Source organism: Heptranchias perlo, chromosome 42 (assembly GCF_035084215.1).
Source record: "Heptranchias perlo isolate sHepPer1 chromosome 42, sHepPer1.hap1, whole genome shotgun sequence".
NCBI lineage: Eukaryota > Metazoa > Chordata > Chondrichthyes > Hexanchiformes > Hexanchidae > Heptranchias > Heptranchias perlo.
In genome coordinates, this window is record NC_090366.1 from 9,296,728 (window position 1) to 9,321,815 (window position 25,088).

The 25,088-nt window shown below is 53.6% G+C and overlaps 1 protein-coding gene across 5 annotated transcripts in view; it reads right to left on the reverse strand.

Annotated features, from left to right (window-relative positions):
• The window catches only part of lipeb (lipase, hormone-sensitive b), a 146,969-nt gene that overhangs the window by 51,117 nt on the left and 70,764 nt on the right, over window positions 1-25,088 (reverse strand). For all 5 annotated transcript variants that reach the window (XM_067975239.1, XM_067975235.1, XM_067975237.1 and 2 more), the window contains exons 3-4: window positions 13,219-13,309; window positions 1,545-1,690 (exon numbers count right to left, since the gene is read on the reverse strand). In XM_067975239.1, coding sequence (XP_067831340.1) covers window positions 1,545-1,690; window positions 13,219-13,309 — 237 coding nt within the window. The remainder of the gene's footprint in view (window positions 1-1,544; window positions 1,691-13,218; window positions 13,310-25,088) is intronic.

The window sequence follows — 25,088 nt, forward strand, 5'->3', positions numbered from 1 at the left end:
ATTCTCCACATCCACCCAATCGAACACCGACATCATTTTAAAGACCTCTATCAGGTCTCCTCTCAGTCTTCTCTTTTCCAGAGAAAAGAGCCCCAGCCTGTTCAATCTTTCCCGATAGTTTCATCCTCTCAATTCTGGTAACATCCGTGTAAATCTTTTCTGCCCTTTCACCGGTGCCTCAATATCCTGGAAATTTAAAACCATCAGTTGCTGGGAACACAGCTGCTGAGAGGGGAAAAGGGAGCTTCACGTTTACGGTGGGTTCTGAGAACAAGTGTGGCACTGAAGCATGAACGGATATTTCCATTTCAGGTGCTGACAGACCTACAGAACGTACAGACCTGACCAGATGATGGGACCAACCCCTTCCCATTCACTCCATCGTACAGAATCCCAATAAACCCAAACCCCTTCCCATTCACCCACATTGTACAGAATCCCAATAAACCCAAACCCCTTCCCATTCACTCCATCGTACAGAATCCCAATAAACCCAAACCCCTTCCCATTCACCCACATTGTACAGAATCCCAATAAACCCAAACCCCTTCCCATTCACTCCATCGTACAGAATCCCAATAAACCCAAACCCCTTCCCATTCACCCACATTGTACAGAATCCCAATAAACCCAAACCCCTTCCCATTCACTCCATCGTTCAGAATCCCAATAATCCCATACCCCTTCCCATTCACCCGCATTGTACAGAATCCCAATAATCCCATACCCCTTCCCATTCACCCGCATTGTACAGAATCCCAATAAACCCAAACCCCTTCCCATTCACCCGCATTGTACAGAATCCCAATAATCCCATACCCCTTCCCATTCACCCGCATTGTACAGAATCCCAATAAACCCAAACCCCTTCCCATTCACCCACATTGTACAGAATCCCAATAAACCCAAACCCCTTCCCATTCACTCCATCGTTCAGAATCCCAATAATCCCATACCCCTTCCCATTCACCCGCATTGTACAGAATCCCAATAATCCCATACCCCTTCCCATTCACCCGCATTGTACAGAATCCCAATAAACCCAAACCCCTTCCCATTCACCCGCATTGTACAGAATCCCAATAATCCCATACCCCTTCCCATTCACCCGCATTGTACAGAATCCCAATGGACCAAACCCCTTCCCATTCACTCCCATTGTACAGAATCTCAGTGGATGTAACCCCTTCCAGTTCACCCATTGGTGGCGAATTCCGCTGAAGCCATTTGCTCCAAACAGCGAGGTGGGCCGTTTCGGTGAACACTGGCTCCTGACTGCGAGCACCTCAGTTTCGGTGAACACTGGCTCCTGACTGCGAGCACCTCAGTTTCGGTGAACACTGGCTCCTGACTGCGAGCACCTCAGTTTCGGTGAACACTGGCTCCTGACTGCGAGCACCTCAGTTTCGGTGAACACTGGCTCCTTACCGCGAGCCCCCTCAGTTTCGGTGAACACTGGCTCCTTACCACGAGCACCTCAGTTTCGGTGAACACTGGCTCCTTACCGCGAGCCCCCTCAGTTTCGGTGAACACTGGCTCCTTACCGCGAGCACCTCAGTTTCGGTGATGTTCCAGAAGGCCTTCCAGAAATGTACGTCCAGGTTTTGGGTGAGCCGCTCGAACTCAGAGCCGCGGAGCTCGGGGTCGATAGCGTATTTCCCGCTGGTGAAGATGGAGGTGGCAGCAACGCCTGCGGTGAAAACAAGCAAACAATTTATATACAAGAGTAGGGAATCCCAGGGACTGGAATAAGAAGCACATTGGAATCCCAGCCGTCAAATAGACTTGAATTTATATAGCACCTTTCACAACCTCAGGACGACCCGAAGTGTTTTACAGCCAATGAAGTACTTTTTTGAAATGCAGTCATTGTCATGTAGGAAACGATACAGCCAATTTGTACACAGTAAGATCCCACTAACAACAATGTGATAAATGACCAGATCATCTGTTTTTAGTGATGTTGGTTGAGGGATAAACATTGGCCCCAGGACACCAGGGACAACTCCCCTGCTCTTCTTCGCAATAGTGGCCTTGGGATCTTTTACCTCCATCTGAGAGGGCAGACGGGGCCTCGGCTTAATGTCTCATCCGAAAGACGGCACGTCCGACAGTGCAGCACTCCCTCAGTACTGGCGCTGGGAATGTCTGCCTGGATTATGGGCTCAATTCTCTGGAGTGGAAGTCTCTCTCCCAAAAGGCTGTGGGTGCTGGGGCTCAATTGGAGCTTTTAAGACTGAGTTGAGATAGATGGGATAAACCAACGATCTTCTGACTCAGGGGCGACAGTGCTAACCCACTGAGCCACAGCTGACACTGCACTATGGAGCCTCCTGGAATCCCAGGAACTGGAATAAGGAGCCTCCTGGAATCCCAGGGACTGGAATAAGGAGCCTCCTGGAATCCCAGGGACTGGAATAAGGAGCCTCCTGGAATCCCAGGGACTGGAATAAGGAGTCTCCTGGAATCCCAGGAACTGGAATAAGGAGTCTCCTGGAATCCCAGGGACTGGAATAAGGAGTCTCCTGGAATCCCAGGGACTGGAATAAGGAGTCTCCTGGAATCCCAGGGACTGGAATAAGGAGTCTCCTGGAATCCCAGGGACTGGAATAAGGAGTCTCCTGGAAACCCAGGGACTGGAATAAGGAGTCTCCTGGAATCCCAGGGACTGGAATAAGGAGTCTCCTGGAATCCCAGGGACTGGAATAAGGAGCCTCCTGGAAACCCAGGGACTGGAATAAGGAGTCTCCTGGAATCCCAGGGACTGGAATAAGGAGTCTCCTGGAATCCCAGCGACTGGAATAAGGAGTCTCCTGGAATCCCAGGAACTGGAATAAGGAGTCTCCTGGAATCCCAGGGACTGGAATAAGGAGTCTCCTGGAATCCCAGGGACTGGAATAAGGAGCCTCCTGGAAACCCAGGGACTGGAATAAGGAGTCTCCTGAAATCCCAGGGACTGGAATAAGGAGTCTCCTGGAATCCCAGGGACTGGAATAAGGAGCCTCCTGGAAACCCAGGAACTGGAATAAGGAGTCTCCTGGAATCCCAGGGACTGGAATAAGGAGTCTCCTGGAATCCCAGGGACTGGAATAAGGAGCCTCCTGGAATCCCTGGGACTGGAATAAGGAGTCTCCTGGAATCCCAGGGACTGGAATAAGGAGCCTCCTGGAATCCCTGGGACTGGAATAAGGAGTCTCCTGGTAGCCCAGGGACTGGAATAAGGAGCCTCCTGGAATCCCTGGGACTGGAATAAGGAGTCTCCTGGTAGCCCAGGGACTGGAATGAGGAGTCTCCTGGAATCCCAGGGATTCGAATAAGGAGTCTCCTGGAATCCCAGGGACTGGAATAAGGAGTCTCCTGGAATCCCAGGGACTGGAATAAGGAGCCTCCTGGAATCCCAGGGATTGGAATAAGGAGTCTCCTGGTAGCCCAGGGACTGGAATAAGGAGTCTCCTGGTAGCCCAGGGACTGGAATAAGGAGCCTCCTGGAATCCCAGGGACTGGAATAAGGAGCCTCCTGGAATCCCAGGGACTGGATAAGGAGCCTCCTGGAATCCCAGGGACTGGAATAAGGAGTCTCCTGGAATCCCAGGAACTGGAATAAGGAGTCTCCTGGAATCCCAGGGACTGGAATAAGGAGTCTCCTGGAATCCCAGGGACTGGAATAAGGAGTCTCCTGGAATCCCAGGGACTGGAATAAGGAGTCTCCTGGAATCCCAGGGACTGGAATAAGGAGTCTCCTGGAAACCCAGGGACTGGAATAAGGAGTCTCCTGGAATCCCAGGGACTGGAATAAGGAGTCTCCTGGAATCCCAGGGACTGGAATAAGGAGTCTCCTGGAATCCCAGGGACTGGAATAAGGAGCCTCCTGGAAACCCAGGGACTGGAATAAGGAGCCTCCTGGAATCCCAGGGACTGGAATAAGGAGTCTCCTGGAATCCCAGGGACTGGAATAAGGAGTCTCCTGGAATCCCAGGAACTGGAATAAGGAGTCTCCTGGAATCCCAGGGACTGGAATAAGGAGTCTCCTGGAATCCCAGGGACTGGAATAAGGAGCCTCCTGGAAACCCAGGGACTGGAATAAGGAGTCTCCTGGAATCCCAGGGACTGGAATAAGGAGTCTCCTGGAATCCCAGGGACTGGAATAAGGAGCCTCCTGGAAACCCAGGAACTGGAATAAGGAGTCTCCTGGAATCCCAGGGACTGGAATAAGGAGTCTCCTGGAATCCCAGGGACTGGAATAAGGAGCCTCCTGGAATCCCTGGGACTGGAATAAGGAGTCTCCTGGAATCCCAGGGACTGGAATAAGGAGCCTCCTGGAATCCCAGGGACTGGAATAAGGAGCCTCCTGGAATCCCTGGGACTGGAATAAGGAGTCTCCTGGTAGCCCAGGGACTGGAATAAGGAGCCTCCTGGAATCCCTGGGACTGGAATAAGGAGTCTCCTGGTAGCCCAGGGACTGGAATAAGGAGTCTCCTGGAATCCCTGGGACTGGAATAAGGAGTCTCCTGGTAGCCCAGGGACTGGAATGAGGAGTCTCCTGGAATCCCAGGGATTGGAATAAGGAGTCTCCTGGAATCCCAGGGACTGGAATAAGGAGTCTCCTGGAATCCCAGGGACTGGAATAAGGAGCCTCCTGGAATCCCAGGGATTGGAATAAGGAGTCTCCTGGTAGCCCAGGGACTGGAATAAGGAGTCTCCTGGTAGCCCAGGGACTGGAATAAGGAGCCTCCTGGAATCCCAGGGACTGGAATAAGGAGCCTCCTGGAATCCCAGGAACTGGAATAAGGAGTCTCCTGGAATCCCAGGGATTGGAATAAGGAGTCTCCTGGAATCCCAGGGACTGGAATAAGGAGTCTCCTGGAATCCCAGGGACTGGAATAAGGAGTCTCCTGGAATCCCAGGGACTGGAATAAGGAGCCTCCTGGTATCCCAGGGATTGGAATAAGGAGTCTCCTGGTAGCCCAGGGACTGGAATAAGGAGTCTCCTGGTAGCCCAGGGACTGGAATAAGGAGCCTCCTGGAATCCCAGGGACTGGAATAAGGAGCCTCCTGGAATCCCAGGAACTGGAATAAGGAGTCTCCTGGAATCCCAGGGATTGGAATAAGGAGTCTCCTGGAATCCCAGGGATTGGAATAAGGAATCTCCTGGTAGCCCAGGGACTGGAATAAGGAGCCTCCTGGTAGCCCAGGGACTGGAATAAGGAGCCTCCTGGAATCCCTGGGATTGCAATAAGGAATCTCCTGGTAGCCCAGGGATTGGAATAAGGAGCCTCCTGGTAGCCCAGGGATTGGAATAAGGAGTCTCCTGGAATCCCAGGGACTGGAATAAGGAGCCTCCTGGAATCCCAGGGACTGGAATAAGGAGTCTCCTGGAATCTCAGGGACTGGAATAAGGAGCCTCCTGGAATTTCAGGGACTGGAATAAGGAGTCTCCTGGTAGCCCAGGGACTGGAATAAGGAGTCTCCTGGAATCTCAGGGATTGGAATAAGGAGTCTCCTGGTAGCCCAGGGACTGGAATAAGGAGCCTCCTGGAATCTCAGGGATTGGAATAAGGAGTCTCCTGGTAGCCCAGGGACTGGAATAAGGAGTCTCCTGGAATCTCAGGGATTGGAATAAGGAGTCTCCTGGTAGCCCAGGGACTGGAATAAGGAGCCTCCTGGAATCTCAGGGATTGGAATAAGGAGCCTCCTGGAATCTCAGGGATTGGAATAAGGAGTCTCCTGGTAGCCCAGGGACTGGAATAAGGAGTCTCCTGGAATCTCAGGGATTGGAATAAGGAGTCTCCTGGTAGCCCAGGGACTGGAATAAGGAGCCTCCTGGAATCCCTGGGATTGGAATAAGGAGCCTCCTGGAATCTCAGGGATTGGAATAAGGAGTCTCCTGGTAGCCCAGGGACTGGAATAAGGAGCCTCCTGGTAGCCCAGGGACTGGAATAAGGAGCCTCCTGGAATCTCAGGGATTGGAATAAGGAGTCTCCTGGTAGCCCAGGGACTGGAATAAGGAGCCTCCTGGTAGCCCAGGGACTGGAATAAGGAGCCTCCTGGAATCTCAGGGATTGGAATAAGGAGTCTCGTGGTAGCCCAGGGACTGGAATAAGGAGTCTCCTGGTAGCCCAGGGACTGGGCTGATCAGAGCTGAACAGAGTTAGTCAGCATGGCTTTGTGAAGGTTAAGTCATGTCTGACTAATCTGGTTAAACCTTTGAGGAAGTCGCTACTATGGTGGATGTGGGAGTGTTATATGGACTTCCAGAACGCATTTGATAAAGTTCCACACAAGAGATTATTAGCAAAAATGAAAACGCACGGGATTGTAGGTAACCTTGTGACATGGGTCAGTAATTGGTTAGAAGGGCAGAGACAGAGAGTGGGGATAAAGGGTTTGTACTCTGATTGGCAGGATGTGACCAGTGGTGTTCCCCAGGGATCTGTACTGGTGCCGCAGCTTTTCACCACATTTATCAATGACATGGATGAAGGAATAGAGAGTTGTAGATCCATCTTTACAGATGACACTGAGTTAGGAGGCACAGTAAATAGTGTAGACGGGAGCAGCAAATTACAAAGGGACATTGAGAGATTAAGTGAGTGGGCAATATTGTGGCAGGTGGAGTTTAATGTGGGAGAGTGTGAGGTCATCCACTTTGGATCCAAGAAAGATAAATCAGAGTATTTTCTTAAAGGCGAGAAGCTCGGAACTGTGGAGGAGCGGAGAGATTCAGGGGTCCAAGTACAGAAATCACTAAAGCTAGTGGACAGGTACAAAAAGTAATCAGAAAGGCTAATGTGATGTTGGCCTTTATCTCAAGGGGGCTGGAATACAAAAGGGAGGAAGTTATGCTTCAGTTGTCTAGAGCCATGGTCAGACCCCATCTGTGGTCACTGCGGTCAGTTCTGGGCACTGCACCTCAGGAGGGATATATTGGCCTTGGAGGGGGTGTTGTGCAGATTCACCAGAATGATACCGGGGCTAAAAGGGTTAAATTACGAGGGCAGGTTGCATCAAATTGGCTTGTATTCCCTTGAGTTTAGAATGTTGAGGGGTGATCTAATTGACGTGGTTAAAATGATTAAAGGATTTGATAGGGTAGATAGAGAGAAATTATTTCCTCTGGTGGGGGGAGTCCAGAACAAGGGGGCATAACCTTAAAATTAGAGCCAGGCCGTTCAGGGGTGATGTCAGGAAGCACTTCTTCACACAAAGGGGAGTGGGAATCTGGAACTCTCTCCCCCCCGCAAAAGGCTGTGGATGCTGGGGGTCAATTGGAGCTTTCAAGACTGAGATCGATAGATTTCTATCGGGTAAGGGCATCGAGGGATACGGAGCAAAGGCGGGAATATTGGGTTGAGGTGCAGATCAGCCATGATCTAACTGAATGGCGGAACAGGCTCGAGGGGCTGAATGGCCTCCTCCTGTTCCTAATAAGAACCTGCATTTATACCGTATTTTTAACACAAAAAGTTCGGAGTTCAGGGTGGGTGGAGGATGGGGAGCTGGAAAGGAGAGCTATGGTATAGTTGAGTCTGGAGTTGACAAAAGCACATAGAATCATACCACATAGGAGGAGGCCACTCGGCCATCGTGCCTGTGCTGGCTCTCTGAAAGAGTTATCCAATTAATCCCACTCCCTCTGCTCGTTTCCCCTGCAATTATTATCCTTTTCAAGTATTTATCCAACTCCCTTTTGAAAGTTACTACTGAATCTGCTTCCACCGCCCTTTCACTCAGTCAATTCCAGGTCATAACAACTCGCTGCGTGAAAACAATTCTCGTTTTCCCAACAAGCAAGGGTTGAGGGGTTCAGGTGGAGACGGAGGTGGAGGGAAGCAGTCTGGGAGCGGATAGGATGTTTAGTTTAAAGCTTGCGTCAGGCTCCAATGTGATGCCAAGCCTGGCTCGGCCCGAGAGTGGCCGGGGAGGAGGTGGGGTGGAGTCACTGATAAGGGAGGGGAGTTGGCGGCTCGGGACAACATCCTCCCCATGTTTGAGCTGGAGAAACACCCACTCTACCCCTGCAACAAGTCTTATTAAACGGCTGGCAGTCCCCAACAGTGCAGCACTCCCTCAGTACTGCAGGGAGCATCAGCCTAGATTACGGGCTCAAGTCCTGGAGTGGGGCTCGAACCCAAGACCTTCTAACTCCGGGGGGGGGGGGGGGGGGAGTGCTAAGGTGGCATTTTATAGTAGAACTCCCCCAGACTTGCCTCCTGATTTAAGTATTCTGTCGCAGCATTAAAGGATTTTATTTTTCATATAAATATGGAAATGTACTCACCATACTGCGGTAAGCTACCCACTTCCACTAGTGAAGGCATTAGATTAAAACAGAAACAAAGCATTTCAATGTTACTGTGCGCTCTGGCAAACCAGCCTCTGCATCCCTCTCCATTTTATTCAAATACATCTTGTGAACTTCGGTTTGGGACTAGAACAGTTTCCCATTACATCCCAGGGCAGGTACAGCACGGGATAGATACAGAGTAAAGCTCCCTCTACAATGTCCCATCAAACACTCCCAGGGCAGGTACAGGGGGTTAGATACAGAGTAAAGCTCCCTCTACAATGTCCCATCAAACACTCCCAGGGCAGGTACAGGGGGTTAGATACAGAGTAAAGCTCCCTCTACAATGTCCCATCAAACACTCCCAGGGCAGGTACAGGGGGTTAGATACAGAGTAAAGCTCCCTCTACACTGTCCCATCAAACACTCCCAGGGCAGGTACAGGGGGTTAGATACAGAGTAAAGCTCCCTCTACACTGTCCCATCAAACACTCCCAGGGCAGGTACAGGGGTTAGATACAGAGTAAAGCTCCCTCTACACTGTCCCATCAAACACTCCCAGGGCAGGTACAGGGGGTTAGATACAGAGTAAAGCTCCCTCTACACTGTCCCATCAAACACTCCCAGGGCAGGTACAGGGGGTTAGATACAGAGTAAAGCTCCCTCTACAATGTCCCATCAAACACTCCCAGGGCAGGTACAGGGGTTAGATACAGAGTAAAGCTCCCTCTACACTGTCCCATCAAACACTCCCAGGGCAGGTGCAGGGGGTTAGATACAGAGTAAAGCTCCCTCTTCACTGTCCCATCAAACACTCCCAGGGCAGGTACAGGGGGTTAGATACAGAGTAAAGCTCCCTCTACACTGTCCCATCAAACACTCCCGGGGTCAGGTACAGGGGGTTAGATACAGAGTAAAGCTCCCTCTACACTGTCCCATCAAACACTCCCAGGGCAGGTACAGGGGGTTAGATACAGAGTAAAGCTCCTTCTACACTGTCCCATCAAACACTCCCAGGGCAGGTACAGGGGGTTAGATACAGAGTAAAGCTCCCTCTACACTGTCCCGTCAAACACTCCCAGGGCAGGTACAGGGGGTTAGATACAGAGTAAAGCTCCCTCTACACTGTCCCATCAAACACTCCCAGGGCAGGTACAGGGGGTTAGATACAGAGTAAAGCTCCCTCTACACTGTCCCATCAAACACTCCCAGGGCAGGTGCAGGGGGTTAGATACAGAGTAAAGCTCCCTCTTCACTGTCCCATCAAACACTCCCAGGGCAGGTACAGGGGGTTAGATACAGAGTAAAGCTCCCTCTACACTGTCCCATCAAACACTCCCGGGGTCAGGTACAGGGGGTTAGATACAGAGTAAAGCTCCCTCTACACTGTCCCATCAAACACTCCCAGGGCAGGTACAGGGGGTTAGATACAGAGTAAAGCTCCTTCTACACTGTCCCATCAAACACTCCCAGGGCAGGTACAGGGGGTTAGATACAGAGTAAAGCTCCCTCTACACTGTCCCGTCAAACACTCCCAGGGCAGGTACAGGGGGTTAGATACAGAGTAAAGCTCCCTCTACACTGTCCCATCAAACACTCCCAGGGCAGGTACAGGGGGTTAGATACAGAGTAAAGCTCCCTCTACACTGTCCCATCAAACACTCCCAGGGCAGGTACAGGGGGTTAGATACAGAGTAAAGCTCCCTCTACACTGTCCCATCAAACACTCCCAGGGCAGGTACAGGGGGTTAGATACAGAGTAAAGCTCCCTCTACACTGTCCCATCAAACACTCCCAGGGTCAGGTACAGGGGGTTAGATACAGAGTAAAGCTCCCTCTACACTGTCCCATCAAACACTCCCAGGGCAGGTACAGGGGGTTAGATACAGAGTAAAGCTCCCTCTACACTGTCCCATCAAACACTCCCAGGGCAGGTACAGGGGGTTAGATACAGAGTAAAGCTCCCTCTACACTGTCCCATCAAACACTCCCAGGGTCAGGTACAGGGGGTTAGATACAGAGTAAAGCTCCCTCTACACTGTCCCATCAAACACTCCCAGGGCAGGTACAGGGGGTTAGATACAGAGTAAAGCTCCCTCTACACTGTCCCATCAAACACTCCCAGGGCAGGTACAGCACGGGATAGATACAGAGTAAAGCTCCCTCTACACTGTCCCATCAAACACTCCCAGGGCAGGTGCAGCACGGGTTAGATACAGATTAAAGCCCCCCCCCCCCACACTGTTCCACTGGATGATGTCCAAAATGAACTTGGAGGAATTCACCTTCTCTTGCTGAAGGTCCCATTGTTCATGCCTGAGCCCAGACTGTGAGGATCCACAGGCTATTCGATAATGGAGGCCATCACAGGTACCCACATGCCGGCACTTGCCACCAGGGGTCACTGCAGAGGGAGGAAGGCTGGCTGATTTATCTCTCCCTAGCACGGGGAGGTAGAGGGCAACTGTAGCATCTCTTCTACCGTCAGAGCTGCCCAGATGGAGCGAGTGCCTCATTCTATAGGGACCAGAAGGCCAGATGGAGCGAGCGCCTCATTCCACAGGGACCAGAAGGCCAGATGGAGCGAGCGCCTCATTCTATAGGGACCAGAAGGCCAGATGGAGCGAGCGCCTCATTCTATAGGGACCAGAAGGCCAGATGGAGTGAGCGCCTCATTCTATAGGGACCAGAAGGCCAGATGGAGCGAGCGCCTCATTCTACAGGGACCAGGAGGCCAGATGGAGCGAGCGCCTCATTCTATAGGGACCAGAAGGCCAGATGGAGCGAGCGCCTCATTCTATAGGGACCAGGAGGCCAGATGGAGTGAGCGCCTCATTCTATAGGGACCAGGAGGCCAGATGGAGCGAGCGCCTCATTCTATAGGGACCAGGAGGCCAGATGGAGCGAGCGCCTCATTCTATAGGGACCAGGAGGCCAGATGGAGCAAACGCCTCATTCTATAGGGACCAGCAGCCCAGATGGAGTGAGTGCCTCATTCTATAGGGACCAGCAGCCCAGATGGAGTGAGTGCCTCATTCTATAGGGACCAGCAGCCCAGATGGAGTGAGCGCCTCATTCTATAGGGACCAGGAGGCCAGATGGAGTGAGTGCCTCATTCTATAGGGACCAGCAGGCACAGTAGCTTGCCTGCTGTAAATATTCTGCCTGAATTATTTGCTTTCTTCCACTAGAGCTTGCCCTCTACTGCAGCTCAGAATGATTAAATGGACCAGCCAGACGTTAGAGAGCTGGGCAAGTGTGGAGCCAGCTCTGCGTGCCGGGCCTGCAGGTTATGGGGAGGGGGCTGGTAAACAGGCCTTGGCCCACAGGTCCAGGGAACTTCCTGCGGGCATTAGGGTTTGAGAAAATAATGGAGAGTGTGAGCACATGCTGGGGGTTTAAAATACGTGCTTTTGGTATTAAGCTGCAATTTGAACACTGGGGTTTCTCTCTTTAACAACAAGAACCAAAAACACACTCGCACAGACATGGAGTCGGACACAAACATAATGGAGACAGTGTTCACAGCAAACACACACACACGTGCAAACACATGCAAACACGCACACTTGAAAACACACGTGACACACATGCAAACACGCTCACTTGAAAACACACGTGCCAACACATGCAAACACGCACACTTGAAAACACACGTGACAACACATGCAAACATGCACACTTGAAAATACACGTGCCAACACATGCAAACACGCTCACTTGAAAACACACGTGCCAACACATGCAAACACGCACACTTGAAAACACACGTGCCAACACATGCAAACAAGCTCACTTGAAAATACACGTGCCAACACATGCAAACACGCTCACTTGAAAATACACGTGCCAACACATGCAAACACGCTCACTTGAAAACACACGCACACGTGAAAACACACACATGCAAACGCATACAAATGCGCAAGCACACGCATACACACGCGCGCGCACACATGTACACATACGTGCAAACATACACTCATGCACACACTCATGCAAACATACACACACACACAGTATACACACATAGAAGCATAGAATGATACAGCACAGAAGAAGGCCATTTGGCCCATCGTGCCTGTGCCGGCTCTTTGAAAGAGCTATCCAATTAGTCCCATTCCCCTGCTCTTTCCCCATAGCCCTGTAAATGTTTTCCCTTCAAGTACTTATCCAATTCCCTTTTGAAAGTTATTATTGAATCTGCTTCCACCGCCCTTTCAGGCAGCGCATTCCAGATCAGAACAACTCGCTGCGTAAAAAAAATTCTCCCCACCTCCCCCTCTGGTTCTTTTACCAATTACCTTAAATCTGTGTCCCCTACTTCTCTGCTGTAAGTAGAACAATCCCAGCTTCTCAAGTCTCTGCACGTAACTGAAGTCCCTCATCCCTGGAATCATTCTGGTAAATCTCCTTTGCAGCCTCCCTAAGGCCTTGACATCCTTCCTAAAGTGTGGTGCCCAGAATACTCCAGCTGGGGCCCAACCAGTGTTTTATAAAGGTTCAAGATAACTTCCTTGCTTTTGTACTCTATGCCTCTATTAATAAAGCCCAGGATCCCATATGCTTTTTTAACAGCCTTCTCAACTTGTCCTGCTACCTTCAAAGATTTGTGTATGTGCACCCCCAGGTCTCTCTGTTCCTGCATCCCATTTAAAATTGTACCATTTAGTTTATATTGCCTCTCCTCATTCTTCCTACCAAAATGCATCACTTCACAATTCTCTGCGTTAAATTTCATCTGCCGTGAGTCTGCCCATTTCACCAGTCTGTCTATATCCTCCTGAAGTCTGTTACTATCCTCCTCACTGTTTACTACATTTCCGAGTTTCGTGTCATCTGCAAACTTTGAACTTATGCCCTGTACATCCAAGTCCAGGTCGTTAATATAGATCAAAACATGACTCGCACTCGTGCAAACACATGCTCCTTACCCAGGCTGGTTTCGTGTTTCCTGTAGTTTTCTCCGAACGACACCAGGCCGATTGAGATGGTTTGTAGGAAGGGGCGGATCGCAGGGGTAAACTGTAAGGAACAAGAGGTGAAGGTCAGAAATAACCCAAGCAACTCAAATGCCGCAAGAGGATGGCACGGGTCAGTGAAGCACAAAGCTCCGTTCAGACATGGCACACAGCGAGCAAAATGGTCAATTAAATGTTAAAAGTGATTCGATGGGGGAGATACAGGGAAACTATTTCCTCTGGTGGGGGGAGTCCAGAACAAGGGGGCATAACCTTAAAATTCAAAGCCTTTCCACCATCTACAAGGCACAAGTCAGGAGTGTGATGGAATACTCTCCATTTGCCTGGATGAGTGCAGCTCCAACAACACTCAAGAAGCTCGACACCGTCCAGGACAAAGCAGCCCGCTTGATTGGCACCCCATCCACCACCCTAAACATTCACCCCCTTCACCACCGGCGCACTGTGGCTGCAGTGTGTACCATCCACAGGATGCACTGCAGCAACTCGCCAAGGCTTCTTCGACAGCACCTCCCAAACCCGTGACCCCTACCACCTAGAAGGACAAGGGCAGCAGGCACATGGGAACAACACCACCTGCACGTTCCCCTCCAAGTCACACACCATCCCGACTTGGAAATATATCGGCCGTTACTTCATCGTCGCTGGGTCAAAATCCTGGAACTCCCTCCCTAACAGCACTGTGGGAGAACCTTCACCACACGGACTGCAGCGGTTCAAGAAGGCGGCTCACCACCACCTTCTCAAGGGGCAATTAGGGATGGGCGATAAACGCTGGCCTTGCCAGCGACGCCCACATCCCATGAATAAATTTTTAAACATTAGAGCTAGGCCATTCAGGAGTGAATTCAGGACGCACTTTTTCACAGGAACATTAAAATTACTAGTCAAAAAAACAACGATGACCCATCTAGTTCACCTTCTACCATCCCGATAGTCACATGATACATCGATAATGGAGTTATTGATTAATCATGGCAATCAATCTCTATCAATAAGTCGACAACAGACATGAGGTGAGGAAAACCCCCAGTGGTGGAGAGCTTTGGGAACCAGAGGTCCAAAGTCACCAGTTCCTCCCAAACATGTTACACTCACCACACGTCATGTCTCAAAAGACTCATATACTGGATCCTAAAATGTTATTTTAGTTTACATTTCAATGTGTTAATACTAATTGCTTCCACCGTCTCCCTGGGGAGCCTGTTCCATAGATTGACCACTCGCTCACCGAAATATTGTTTCCGCAGATTAGTTCTGAATTTACCCCCTTCAAGCACAGGCCGTGTCCTCGGGTTCTAGTGTTCTGGACAAGGCGAAATAACTTGTCATGGTCGACATTATCTAGTCCCTTTAGAATGTTATAAACAACAATAATATCATTTCTCAACCTTCCCTTTTCCAGTGAGTAGAGGCCCAAATTACGTGATCACGCCTCGTAATCCAATCACACAAAGGGGAGTGGAAATCTGGAACTCTTGCCCCAAAAGGCTGTGGGTACTGGGGGTCAATTGGAGCTTTCAAGACTGAAGTCGATAGATTTTTGTTGGGTAAGGGCATCAAGGGATATGGAGCAAAGACGGGTAAATGGGGTTGAGGTACAGATCAGCCATCATCTGACTGAATGGTGGAACAGGCTCGAGGGGCTGAATGGCCTCCTCCTTCTCCTATACAACAAGCGCGAGGGGCTGAATGGCCTACTCCTGTTCCTGTGCAACAGGCTCAAGGCTGAATGGCCTTCTCCTGTTCCTATGCAACAAGCACGAGGGGCTGAATGGCCTTCTCCTGTTCCTATGCAACAAGCGCGAGGGGCTGAACGGCCTCCTCCTGTTCCTATGTTCGAACGGGTCTTACAGTTTTATGCAGTACGGAAAGTGGTGACAGACCCCACTCTACCGAGCCCCCTTTGCTCTGGGAAAAAGCAGAGGCCCACCGCGCAGAGCCCAGCCAGTGATACTGCCCCCACCCCCAACAAGGAACTCGCCGTGCCCTCGACAGGGGTCAGAGGGCAAGTACACTGCGCCTTTGGTACACCGAGGGTTGGCAACCCTGGAGGTATCATCACATGACCTCCTGCCTCCAACAGCCCCGCCCTCACACTTCTGCCATTGGTCACCCGACATGTCCATAATCTCGGTGCCCCGCCTTCCTACGGCCAATTGGAAAAACGAACTGTCTTCGTTACCCGATTGGATGATTCTTAACTGTCAGTCAAACAGCCCTTTCTCCCCATGGGTGATATTTTTTTATAACTAATAAGGCAAAAGCGTTCAAAGAAAATTGTGCTGGAAATTAGTCTTTAATTCCTGGAGATTCCAGGCCAATCCTGGAGGGTTGGCAACACCCAGGCACACCCTCAGAGGGGGCAGTGGGCTATTTCTGGACAGCTGGAGGGTTTGGCAGCTGCCCTGGTGCTGGAAGGTTGGTGGGAGTCCAGGTGAAGGTGGGGGCAAGTTTACATTCACTGTGTGTGTGGAGCAGGAATTGACAGCAGAGCACCAACCAAACAGGAGATCAAAGTATACACACTCACCACAAGGGCAGGGGGCTCGACTCCCAGGTACAGGAGGAGAACCCCCGGGTACAGGAGGAGACTCCCCCCCAACCCAGATACAGGAGGAGACCCCCCCGGGCACAGGAGGTGATCCCCCAGCTACAGGAGGAGACCCCCAGGTACAGGAGGAGACCCCCCGGGTACAGGAGGAGATCCCCCCGGGTACAGGAGGTGATCCCCCCGGGTACAGGAGGTGATCCCCCGGGTACAGGAGGAGACCCCCCGGGTACAGGAGGTGATCCCCCGGATACAGGAGGTGATCCCCCGGGTACAGGAGGTGATCCCCCGGGTACAGGAGGTGATCCCCCAGGTACAGGAGGTGATCCCCCAGGTACAGGAGGTGATCCCCCAGGTACAGGAGGTGATCCCCCAGGTACAGGAGGAGATCCCCCCGGGTACAGGAGGTGATCCCCCAGGTACAGGAGGTGATCCCCCAGGTACAGGAGGTGATCCCCCGGGTACAGGAGGTGATCCCCCGGGTACAGGAGGTGATCCCCCGGGTACAGGAGGAGATCCCCCCGGGTACAGGAGGAGATCCCCCCGGGTACAGGAGGAGATCCCCCCGGGTACAGGAGGAGACCCCTCAGGTACAGGAGGTGATCCCCCGGATACAGGAGGTGATCCCTCAGGAACAGGAGGTGATCCCCCGGGTACAGGAGGTGATCCCCCGGGTACAGGAGGTGATCCCCCAGGTACAGGAGGTGATCCCCGGATACAGGAGGTGATCCCCCGGGTACAGGAGGTGATCCCCCGGGTACAGGAGGTGATCCCCCAGGTACAGGAGGTGATCCCCCAGGTACAGGAGATGATCCCCCAGGTACAGGAGGAGATCCCCCCAGGTACAGGAGGTGATCCCCCAGGTACAGGAGGTGATCCCCTGGGTACAGGAGGTGATCCCCCGGGTACAGGAGGTGATCCCCCGGGTACAGGAGGTGATCCCCCGGGTACAGGAGGTGATCCCCCGGGTACAGGAGGAGACCCCCAGGTACAGGAGGAGACCCCCAGGTACAGGAGGTGATCCCCCGGGTACAGGAGGTGATCCCCCAGGTACAGGAGGTGATCCCCCGGATACAGGAGGTGATCCCCCAGGTACAGGAGGTGATCCCCCGGATACAGGAGGAGATCCCCCAGGTACAGGAGGTGATCCCCCGGGTACAGGAGGTGATCCCCCGGGTACAGGAGGTGATCCCCCGGGTACAGGAGGTGATCCCCCGGGTACAGGAGGTGATCCCCCAGGTACAGGAGGTGATCCCCCGGGTACAGGAGGTGATCCCCCGGGTACAGGAGGTGATCCCCCGGGTACAGGAGGTGATCCCCCGGGTACAGGAGGTGATCCCCCGGATACAGGAGGAGATCCCCCAGGTACAGGAGGTGATCCCCTGGATACAGGAGGTGATCCCCCGGGTACAGGAGGTGATCCCTCAGGAACAGGAGGTGATCCCCCGGATACAGGAGGAGATCCCCCAGGTACAGGAGGTGATCCCCCGGATACAGGAGGTGATCCCCCAGGTACAGGAGGTGATCCCCCGGATACAGGAGGTGATCCCTCAGGAACAGGAGGTGATCCCTCAGGTACAGGAGGTGATCCCTCAGGAACAGGAGGTGATCCCCCGGGTACAGGAGGAGATCCCTCAGGAACAGGAGGTGATCCCCCGGGTACAGGAGGAGATCCCTCAGGTACAGGAGGTGATCCCCCGGATACAGGAGGTGATCCCTCAGGAACAGGAGGTGATCCCTCAGGTACAGGAGGTGATCCCCGGATACAGGAGGTGATCCCCCAGGTACAGGAGGTGATCCCCTGGATACAGGAGGAGATCCCTCAGGTACAGGAGGTGATCCCCGGATACAGGAGGTGATCCCCCGGGTACAGGAGGTGATCCCCCGGATACAGGAGGTGATCCCCCGGATACAGGAGGTGATCCCCCAGGAACAGGAGGTGATCCCCCAGGTACAGGAGGTGATCCCTCAGGTACAGGAGGTGATCCCTCAGGTACAGGAGGTGATCCCCGGATACAGGAGGTGATCCCCCAGGTACAGGAGGTGATCCCTCAGGTACAGGAGGTGATCCCTCAGGTACAGGAGGTGATCCCCCGGATACAGGAGGTGATCCCCCGGGTACAGGAGGTGATCCCCCAGGTACAGGAGGTGATCCCCCAGGTACAGGAGGTGATCCCCGGATACAGGAGGAGATCCCCCAGGTACAGGAGGTGATCCCCCGGGTACAGGAGGTGATCCCCCGGATACAGGAGGTGATCCCCCAGGTACAGGAGGTGATCCCCGGGTACAGGAGGTGATCCCCCGGATACAGGAGGTGATCCCCCGGGTACAGGAGGTGATCCCCCGGGTACAGGAGGTGATCCCCCGGGTACAGGAGGTGATCCCTCAGGAACAGGAGGTGATCCCCCAGGTACAGGAGGTGATCCCTCAGGAACAGGAGGTGATCCCTCAGGTACAGGAGGTGATCCCCCAGGTACAGGAGGTGATCCCCCGGGTACAGGAGGTGATCCCCCAGGTACAGGAGGTGATCCCTCAGGTACAGGAGGTGATCCCCCAGGTACAGGAGGTGATCCCCCGGATACAGGAGGTGATCCCCCAGGTACAGGAGGTGATCCCCCGGATACAAGAGGTGATCCCCCAGGTACAGGAGGTGATCCCTCAGGTACAGGAGGTGATCCCCGGATACAGGAGGTGATCCCCCAGGTACAGGAGGTGATCCCCCGGGTACAGGAGGTGATCCCCCAGGTACAGGAGGTGATCCCCCGGGTACAGGAGGTGATCCCTCAGGTACAGGAAGTGATCCCCCAGGTACAGGAGGTGATCCCCGGATACAGGAGGTGATCCCTCAGGTACAGGAGGTGATCCCCCGGATACAGGAGGTGATCCCCCAGGTAGAGGAGGTGATCCCCGGATACAGGAGGTGATCCCTCAGGTACAGGAGGTGATCCCCCGGATACAGGAGGTGATCCCCCAGGTACAGGAGGTGATCCCCTGGATACAGGAGGTGATCCCTCAGGAACAGGAGGTGATCCCCCGGGTACAGGAGGTGATCCCCCAGGTACAGGAGGTGATCCCCCAGGTACAGGAGGTGATCCCCCGGGTACAGGAGGTGATCCCCCGGGTACAGGAGGTGATCCCCCAGATACAGGAGGTGATCCCCCAGGTACAGGAGGTGATCCCCCAGATACAGGAGGTGATCCCCCAGGTACAGGAGGTGATCCCCCGGATACAGGAGGTGATCCCCCGGATACAGGAGGAGATCCCCCAGGTACAGGAGGTGATCCCCCGGATACAGGAGGTGATCCCCCGGATACAGGAGGTGATCCCTCAGGTACAGGAGGTGATCCCCCAGGTACAGGAGGTGATCCCTCAGGTACAGGAGGTGATCCCTCAGGTACAGGAGGTGATCCCTCAGGTACAGGAGGAGACCCCTCCTCCAGGTACAGGAGGAGACCCCCAGGTACAGGAAGAAACCCCCAGGAGTAGACTCCCAGGTACAGGCAGAGACCCCTGGGTACAGAAGGAGAACCTCCAGGTTCAGGAGGAGACCCCCCCCCAACCCAGGTATAAGAGCAGCCCCCTCCCCTCCCCTCAGTACAGGGGCCGGCCCCTTTAAGAGCTACGTGTCGCCTCCCCGCGTTACAGCCCATACTGGCTCTAATAAACTCTAGGCCTGTTAAAAAATCATATGGGGTACTGGGCTTTATTAATAAAGGTAAGGAAGTTATGCTAAATTTTTATAAATCACTGGTTGGGCCTCAGCTGGAGTATTGTGTCCAATTCTGGGCACTGCACTTTAGGAAGGATGTCAAGGCCTTGGAGAGGGTGCAGAGGAGATTTACCAGAATGGTCCCAGGGATGAGGGACTTCAGTTATGTGGAGAGACTGGAGAAGCTGGGATTGTTCTCCTTAGAGCAGAGAAGGTTAAGGGGAGATTTGATAGAGGGGTTCAAAGTTATGAAGGGTTTTGATAAAGTAAATAAGGAGAAACTGTTTCCAGTGGCAGGAGGGTCGGTAACCAGAGGACACAGATTTAAGGTAATTGGCAAAAGAACCAGAGGGGGAGATGAGGAGAATTTTTTTACGCAGCGAGTTGTGATGATCTGGAATGCGCTGCCTGAAAAGGCGGTGGAAGCAGATTCAATAATAACTTTCAAAAGGGAATTGGATAAATACTTGAAGGGGAAAAATTTGCAGCGCTAGGGGGAGAAAGCAGGGGGAATGGGACTAATTGGATTGCTCTTTTGAAGAGCCGGCACAGGCACAAAGGGTTGAATGGCCTCCTCCTGTGCTGTAAGATTCTATGACTTTATTGATCACCAGTCTGGGGGGACATCGCCTTTGTTTTTCTGTTAAACGTTCTTGTCCTCTCCAAATCCCCGACCCTCTGATGGTGCTGGGGAACGGTGCCAAATCTCTTGCGGCATCTCACCCGTTTATGAGGCTTGGGCCGAGACGGTGAGTGCCAGCCGGCTATTGAACCATGGGGGGCACACCTGAAACTTCCTTCACTTGACGCCCACACACCTTCCGGCTTGGGGTTCCGGGATCCCCGAGGGGGAGCAAGGCTGGTTTTTGCTCTCCCACACCAAGAGGTGCCTCAGTCTGCAATCAGCGAACCCGGCATAAAACTGGTGATGTGAGCTGGGCTGCTCTGGTCTGGGTGCCTCAGGACCCTGGGCAGAGCGCTACGACCAGACAGTATATTGGACAAAGCCTCTTCTCTGCACCAAGAAAGCACAACACAGTTCCGGGCACCGCACATCAGGAAGGATATACTGGCCTTGGAGGGGGTGCAGCGCAGATTCACCAGAATGATACCGGGGCTAAAAGGGTTAAATTATGAGGCCCAGGTTGCACAGACAAGGCGTGTATTCCCTCGAGTTTAGAAGATTAAGGGGTGATTTAATTGAAGTGTTTAAAATGATTAAAGGATTTGATAGGGTAGATAGAGAGAAACTATTTCGTCTGGTGGGAGAGTCCAGAACAAGAGGGCATAACCTTAAAATTAGAGCTAGGCCGTTCAGGGGTGATGTCAGGAAGCACTTCTTCACACAAAGGGGAGTGGAAATCTGGAACTCTCTCCCCCAAAAGACTGTTGAGGTTGGGGGTCAATTGGAAATTTCAAAACTGATATTGATAGATTTTTGTTGGGTAAGGGGATTAAGGGTTACAGAACCAAGGCGGGTAAATGGAGTTAAGATACAGATCAGCCGTGATCTAATTGAAAGGCGGAAGACATTCAAGGGGCTGAATGGCCTCCTCCTGTTCCTATGTTCCCATCAGCTGCGGCTGTACATGTTCTGAACAGGTTCAAACACATTTCAAGGCTGCACAAATCATTGTGGTGAGTCACAGATGACGACTGTCAAAGTTATCGCAGTAAAAACAGAAAGAAGCCAGGGCAGACCAAAGGGCATTCAAAGTGAGTCAACGATTAGTCAACGGGTCAGCACTGAGCAAGGCGACGGAGCCAGAGGGAAGTGAGAAGGAACGGCACCGAGAGTTAACGAAACCGGAATGTGGGCACCGTCTGGATCCAGAGGAGGGCATCATGATTCCACAGCTAAACACGAGCTCAGTGGCAGCGTCCTTGCCTCTGAGTACGGTAGCGTAGTGGTTATGTTACTGGACTAGTAACCCAGCCAACACGAGTTCAAATCCCATCATCGCAGTTTGAGAATTTTAGTTCAGCTTAAAAAATCTGATTATAAAAAGCTGGTTACCGGTAAAAATGAACGTGAAGCTGTTGGATTGTTTATTGAACCCAACTGGTTCACTCATGTCCCTTTAGGGAAGGAAACCTGTTGTCTTTACCTGGTCTGGGCCTGTATGTGACTCCAGTCCTGCACCAATGTGATTGAGTCTTAACTGCCCCCTCTGAAGTGGCTTAGCAAACCACTCAGTTGCATCAAACTGCTAACCAGCGGTTCAAGAAGGCTCACTACCTTCTCAGGGCAACCAGGGATGGGGCAATAAGTGCGGCCTTACCAGTGATGCCCACATCCTGAGAATGAATAAAAAATCAGAAGGTTGTGGGTGTGTGCAGGAGGGAGGGAGAGCTGCATCGGCCCTCGCGAGGTTCTCTGCCTGTGGAGGATATAATGGGGGGTTGGTATCCCATCACAGGTCCAGGGTAATGCTGGAGCTCGCACTCCCTCCTGTTGCTAAGCTTGGGATCTGTCCCAGGTGCTGACGGACCTGCTGTGTGTTTCCAGCATTTCTAGTTATTCACACACCCAATCTCCTCATCGGTAAATCGGATCACTGAGCTATGAAGGGAAGGTAGGAGGTGAAAGTTCATAGATCGAGTATTTTTTTTAGGTGAAGGGAATCAGTGATGTGGCGGTATTCTGTACGAAGCTGAGTAGGGGAAGCACAGCACGAGCTTCGAAGCATATCCAGCCGCGCTGACATAAACCTGAGGCCCGCAATGCTTCAGATTTACAATTCTCATCCTTGTGTTCAAATCCCTGCATGGCCTCGCCCCTCGCTAGCTCTGTAACCCCCTCCGGCCCCATTGCCCCACCAAACTCCCCGTTCCTCTGGCTCCTCGTGCAGACCCTCCCTTCACCCCACCCACTGGCGACCCTAGATCCCAAGATCTGGAATTCTCTCCCTGAACCCCATCGCCTCTTCACCTCCATCTCAACAACAACAACTTGCATTTATACAGCGCCTTTAACATAATAAAACGTCCCAAGGCGCTTCACAGGAGCGATTATCAAACAAAAACTGACACCGAGCCACATAAGAAGATATTAGGACAGGTGACCAAAAGTTTGGTCAAAGAGGTAGGTTTTAAGGAGCGTCTTAAAAGGAGGAGAGAGAGGCGGAGAGGTTTAGGGAGGGAATTCCAGAGCTTAGGGCCGAGGCAGCTGAAGGCACGGCCGCTATTGGTGGAGTGATTAAAATCAGAGGATGTGCGAGAGGCAAGAATTGGAGGAGCGCAGAGATCTCGGAGGGTTGTAGGGCTGGAGGAGGTTACAGAGATAGGGAGGGGCGAGGGCCATGGAGGGATTTGAAAACAAGGATGAGAATTTTAAAATCGAGGCGTTCCCGGACCGGGAGCCGATGTAGGTCAGCAAGCACAGGGGGTGATGGGTGAACGGGACTCGGTGCGAGTTAGGATACGGGGGCAGCAGAGTTTTGGATGAGCTGGAGTTTACAGAGAGTGGAAGGTGGGAGGCTGGTTAGGAGAGATACTCCTTAAATCCCACCACTTTTACCCAGCTCTTGTTCGCCCCTCCTGATATCCCCTTCGGCATTAAAGGCACTATCTAAATGCAAGCTTATGTTATAATGTTCTCCTCTTCTGAACTCGCCGGAGAGTACGGAGTTACAGCTCTACACAAGCCAGCTTACCTCTCCTACACGTGCCCGAATAGCCATGCTCTACGTGCGAGTGCCAGCAGGATATTTGAGTATGGGGTGCGTCGCAGCCCAGCCGAATGGCACTCCACGCTGACACCCACAAACATGTGCTTTCTGGGTAGTAATCAGAATGATCTTGCTGCTCGAGCCCAGGGAGTACCAAGGGTAATTGTAGCATCTAGCTGAGGTCAACTAACTGAGCACATCCCTGAAATCGAACTTCAGAGCTCCCAGGTCACCGTTACCGGTACCACACCAGGCGGTGAGTTCACTCACCGAGCCCCAGCGAAGAGCTTGGATCCGCTCCTCGTTCAGGTGCTGAGAGAGGAGGTGGGATCGTGAGCTGGGGGAGGAGATGGGATCGGGAGATGGGATCGGGAGCTGGGGGAGGAGGTGGGACCGGGAGCTGGGATCGGGAGCTGGGGGAGGAGGTGGGATCGGGAGCTGGGATCGGGAGCTGGGGGAGGAGGTGGGATCGGGAGCTGGGATCGGGAGCTACGGGAGGAGGTGGGACCGGGAGCTGCAGGAGGAGGTGGGATCGTGATCGGGAGCTGAGGGAGGAGGTGGGATTGGGAGCTGAGGGAGGAGGTAGGGTCGGGAGCTGGGGGAGGAGGTGGGATGAGGAGGTGGGATCGGGAGCTGGGGGTGGAGGTGGGATCGGGAGCTGGGGGAGGAGGTGGGACCGGGAGTTGAGGGAGGAGGTGGGATCGGGGGTTGAGGGAGGAGGTGGGATTGGGAGCTGGGGGAGGAGGTGGGATCGGGAGCTGGGGGAGGAGGTGGGACCGGGAGCTGCAGAAGGAGGTAGGGTTGGGAGCTGGGGGAGGAGGTGGGATGAGGAGGTGGGATCGGGAGCTGGGGGAGGAGATGGGACCGGGAGCTGGGGGAGGAGGTGGGACCGGGAGCTGGGGGAGGAGGTGGGACCGGGAGCTGGGGGAGGAGGTGGGACCGGGAGCTGGGGGAGGAGGTGGGATCGGGAGCTGGGGGAGGAGGTGGGACCGGGAGCTGGGGGAGGAGGTGGGACCGGGAGCTGGGGGAGGAGGTGGGACCGGGAGCTGGGGGAGGAGGTGGGATCGGGAGCTGGAGGAGGAGCTGGGATCGGGAGCTGGGGGAGGAGGTGGGACCGGGAGCTGGGATCGGGAGCGAGGGGAGGAGGTGGGACCGGGAGCTGCAGGAGGAGGTGGGATCGTGATCGGGAGCTGAGGGAGGAGGTGGGATTGGGAGCTGAGGGAGGAGGTAGGGTCGGGAGCTGGGGGAGGAGGTGGGATGAGGAGGTGGGATCGGGAGCTGATAGGAGGAGTTGGGATCGGAAGCTGGGGGAGGAGGTGGGACCCGGAGTTGAGGGAGGAGGTGGGATCGGGGGTTGAGGGAGGAGGTGGGATCGGGAGCTGGGGGAGGAGGTGGGACCGGGAGTTGAGGGAGGAGGTGGGATCGGGGGTTGAGGGAGGAGGTGGGATCGGGAGCTGGGGGAGGAGGTGGGATCGGGAGCTGGGGGAGGAGGTGGGATCGGGAGCTGGGGGAGGAGGTGGGACCGGGAGCTGCAGAAGGAGGTAGGGTTGGGAGCTGGGGGAGGAGGTGGGACCGGGAGCTGGGGGAGGAGGTGGGATCGGGAGCTGGGGGAGGAGGTGGGATCGGGAGCTGGGGGAGGAGGTGGGACCGGGAGCTGGGGGAGGAGCTGGGATCGGGAGCTGGGGGAGGAGGTGGGATCGGGAGCTGGGGGAGGAGGTGGGATCGGGAGCTGGGGGAGGAGGTGGGATCGGGAGCTGGGGGAGGAGGTGGGACCGGGAGCTGGGGGAGGAGCTGGGATCGGGAGCTGGGGGAGGAGGTGGGATCGGGAGCTGGGGGAGGAGGTGGGATCGGGAGCTGGGGGAGGAGGTGGGATCGGGAGCTGGGGGAGGAG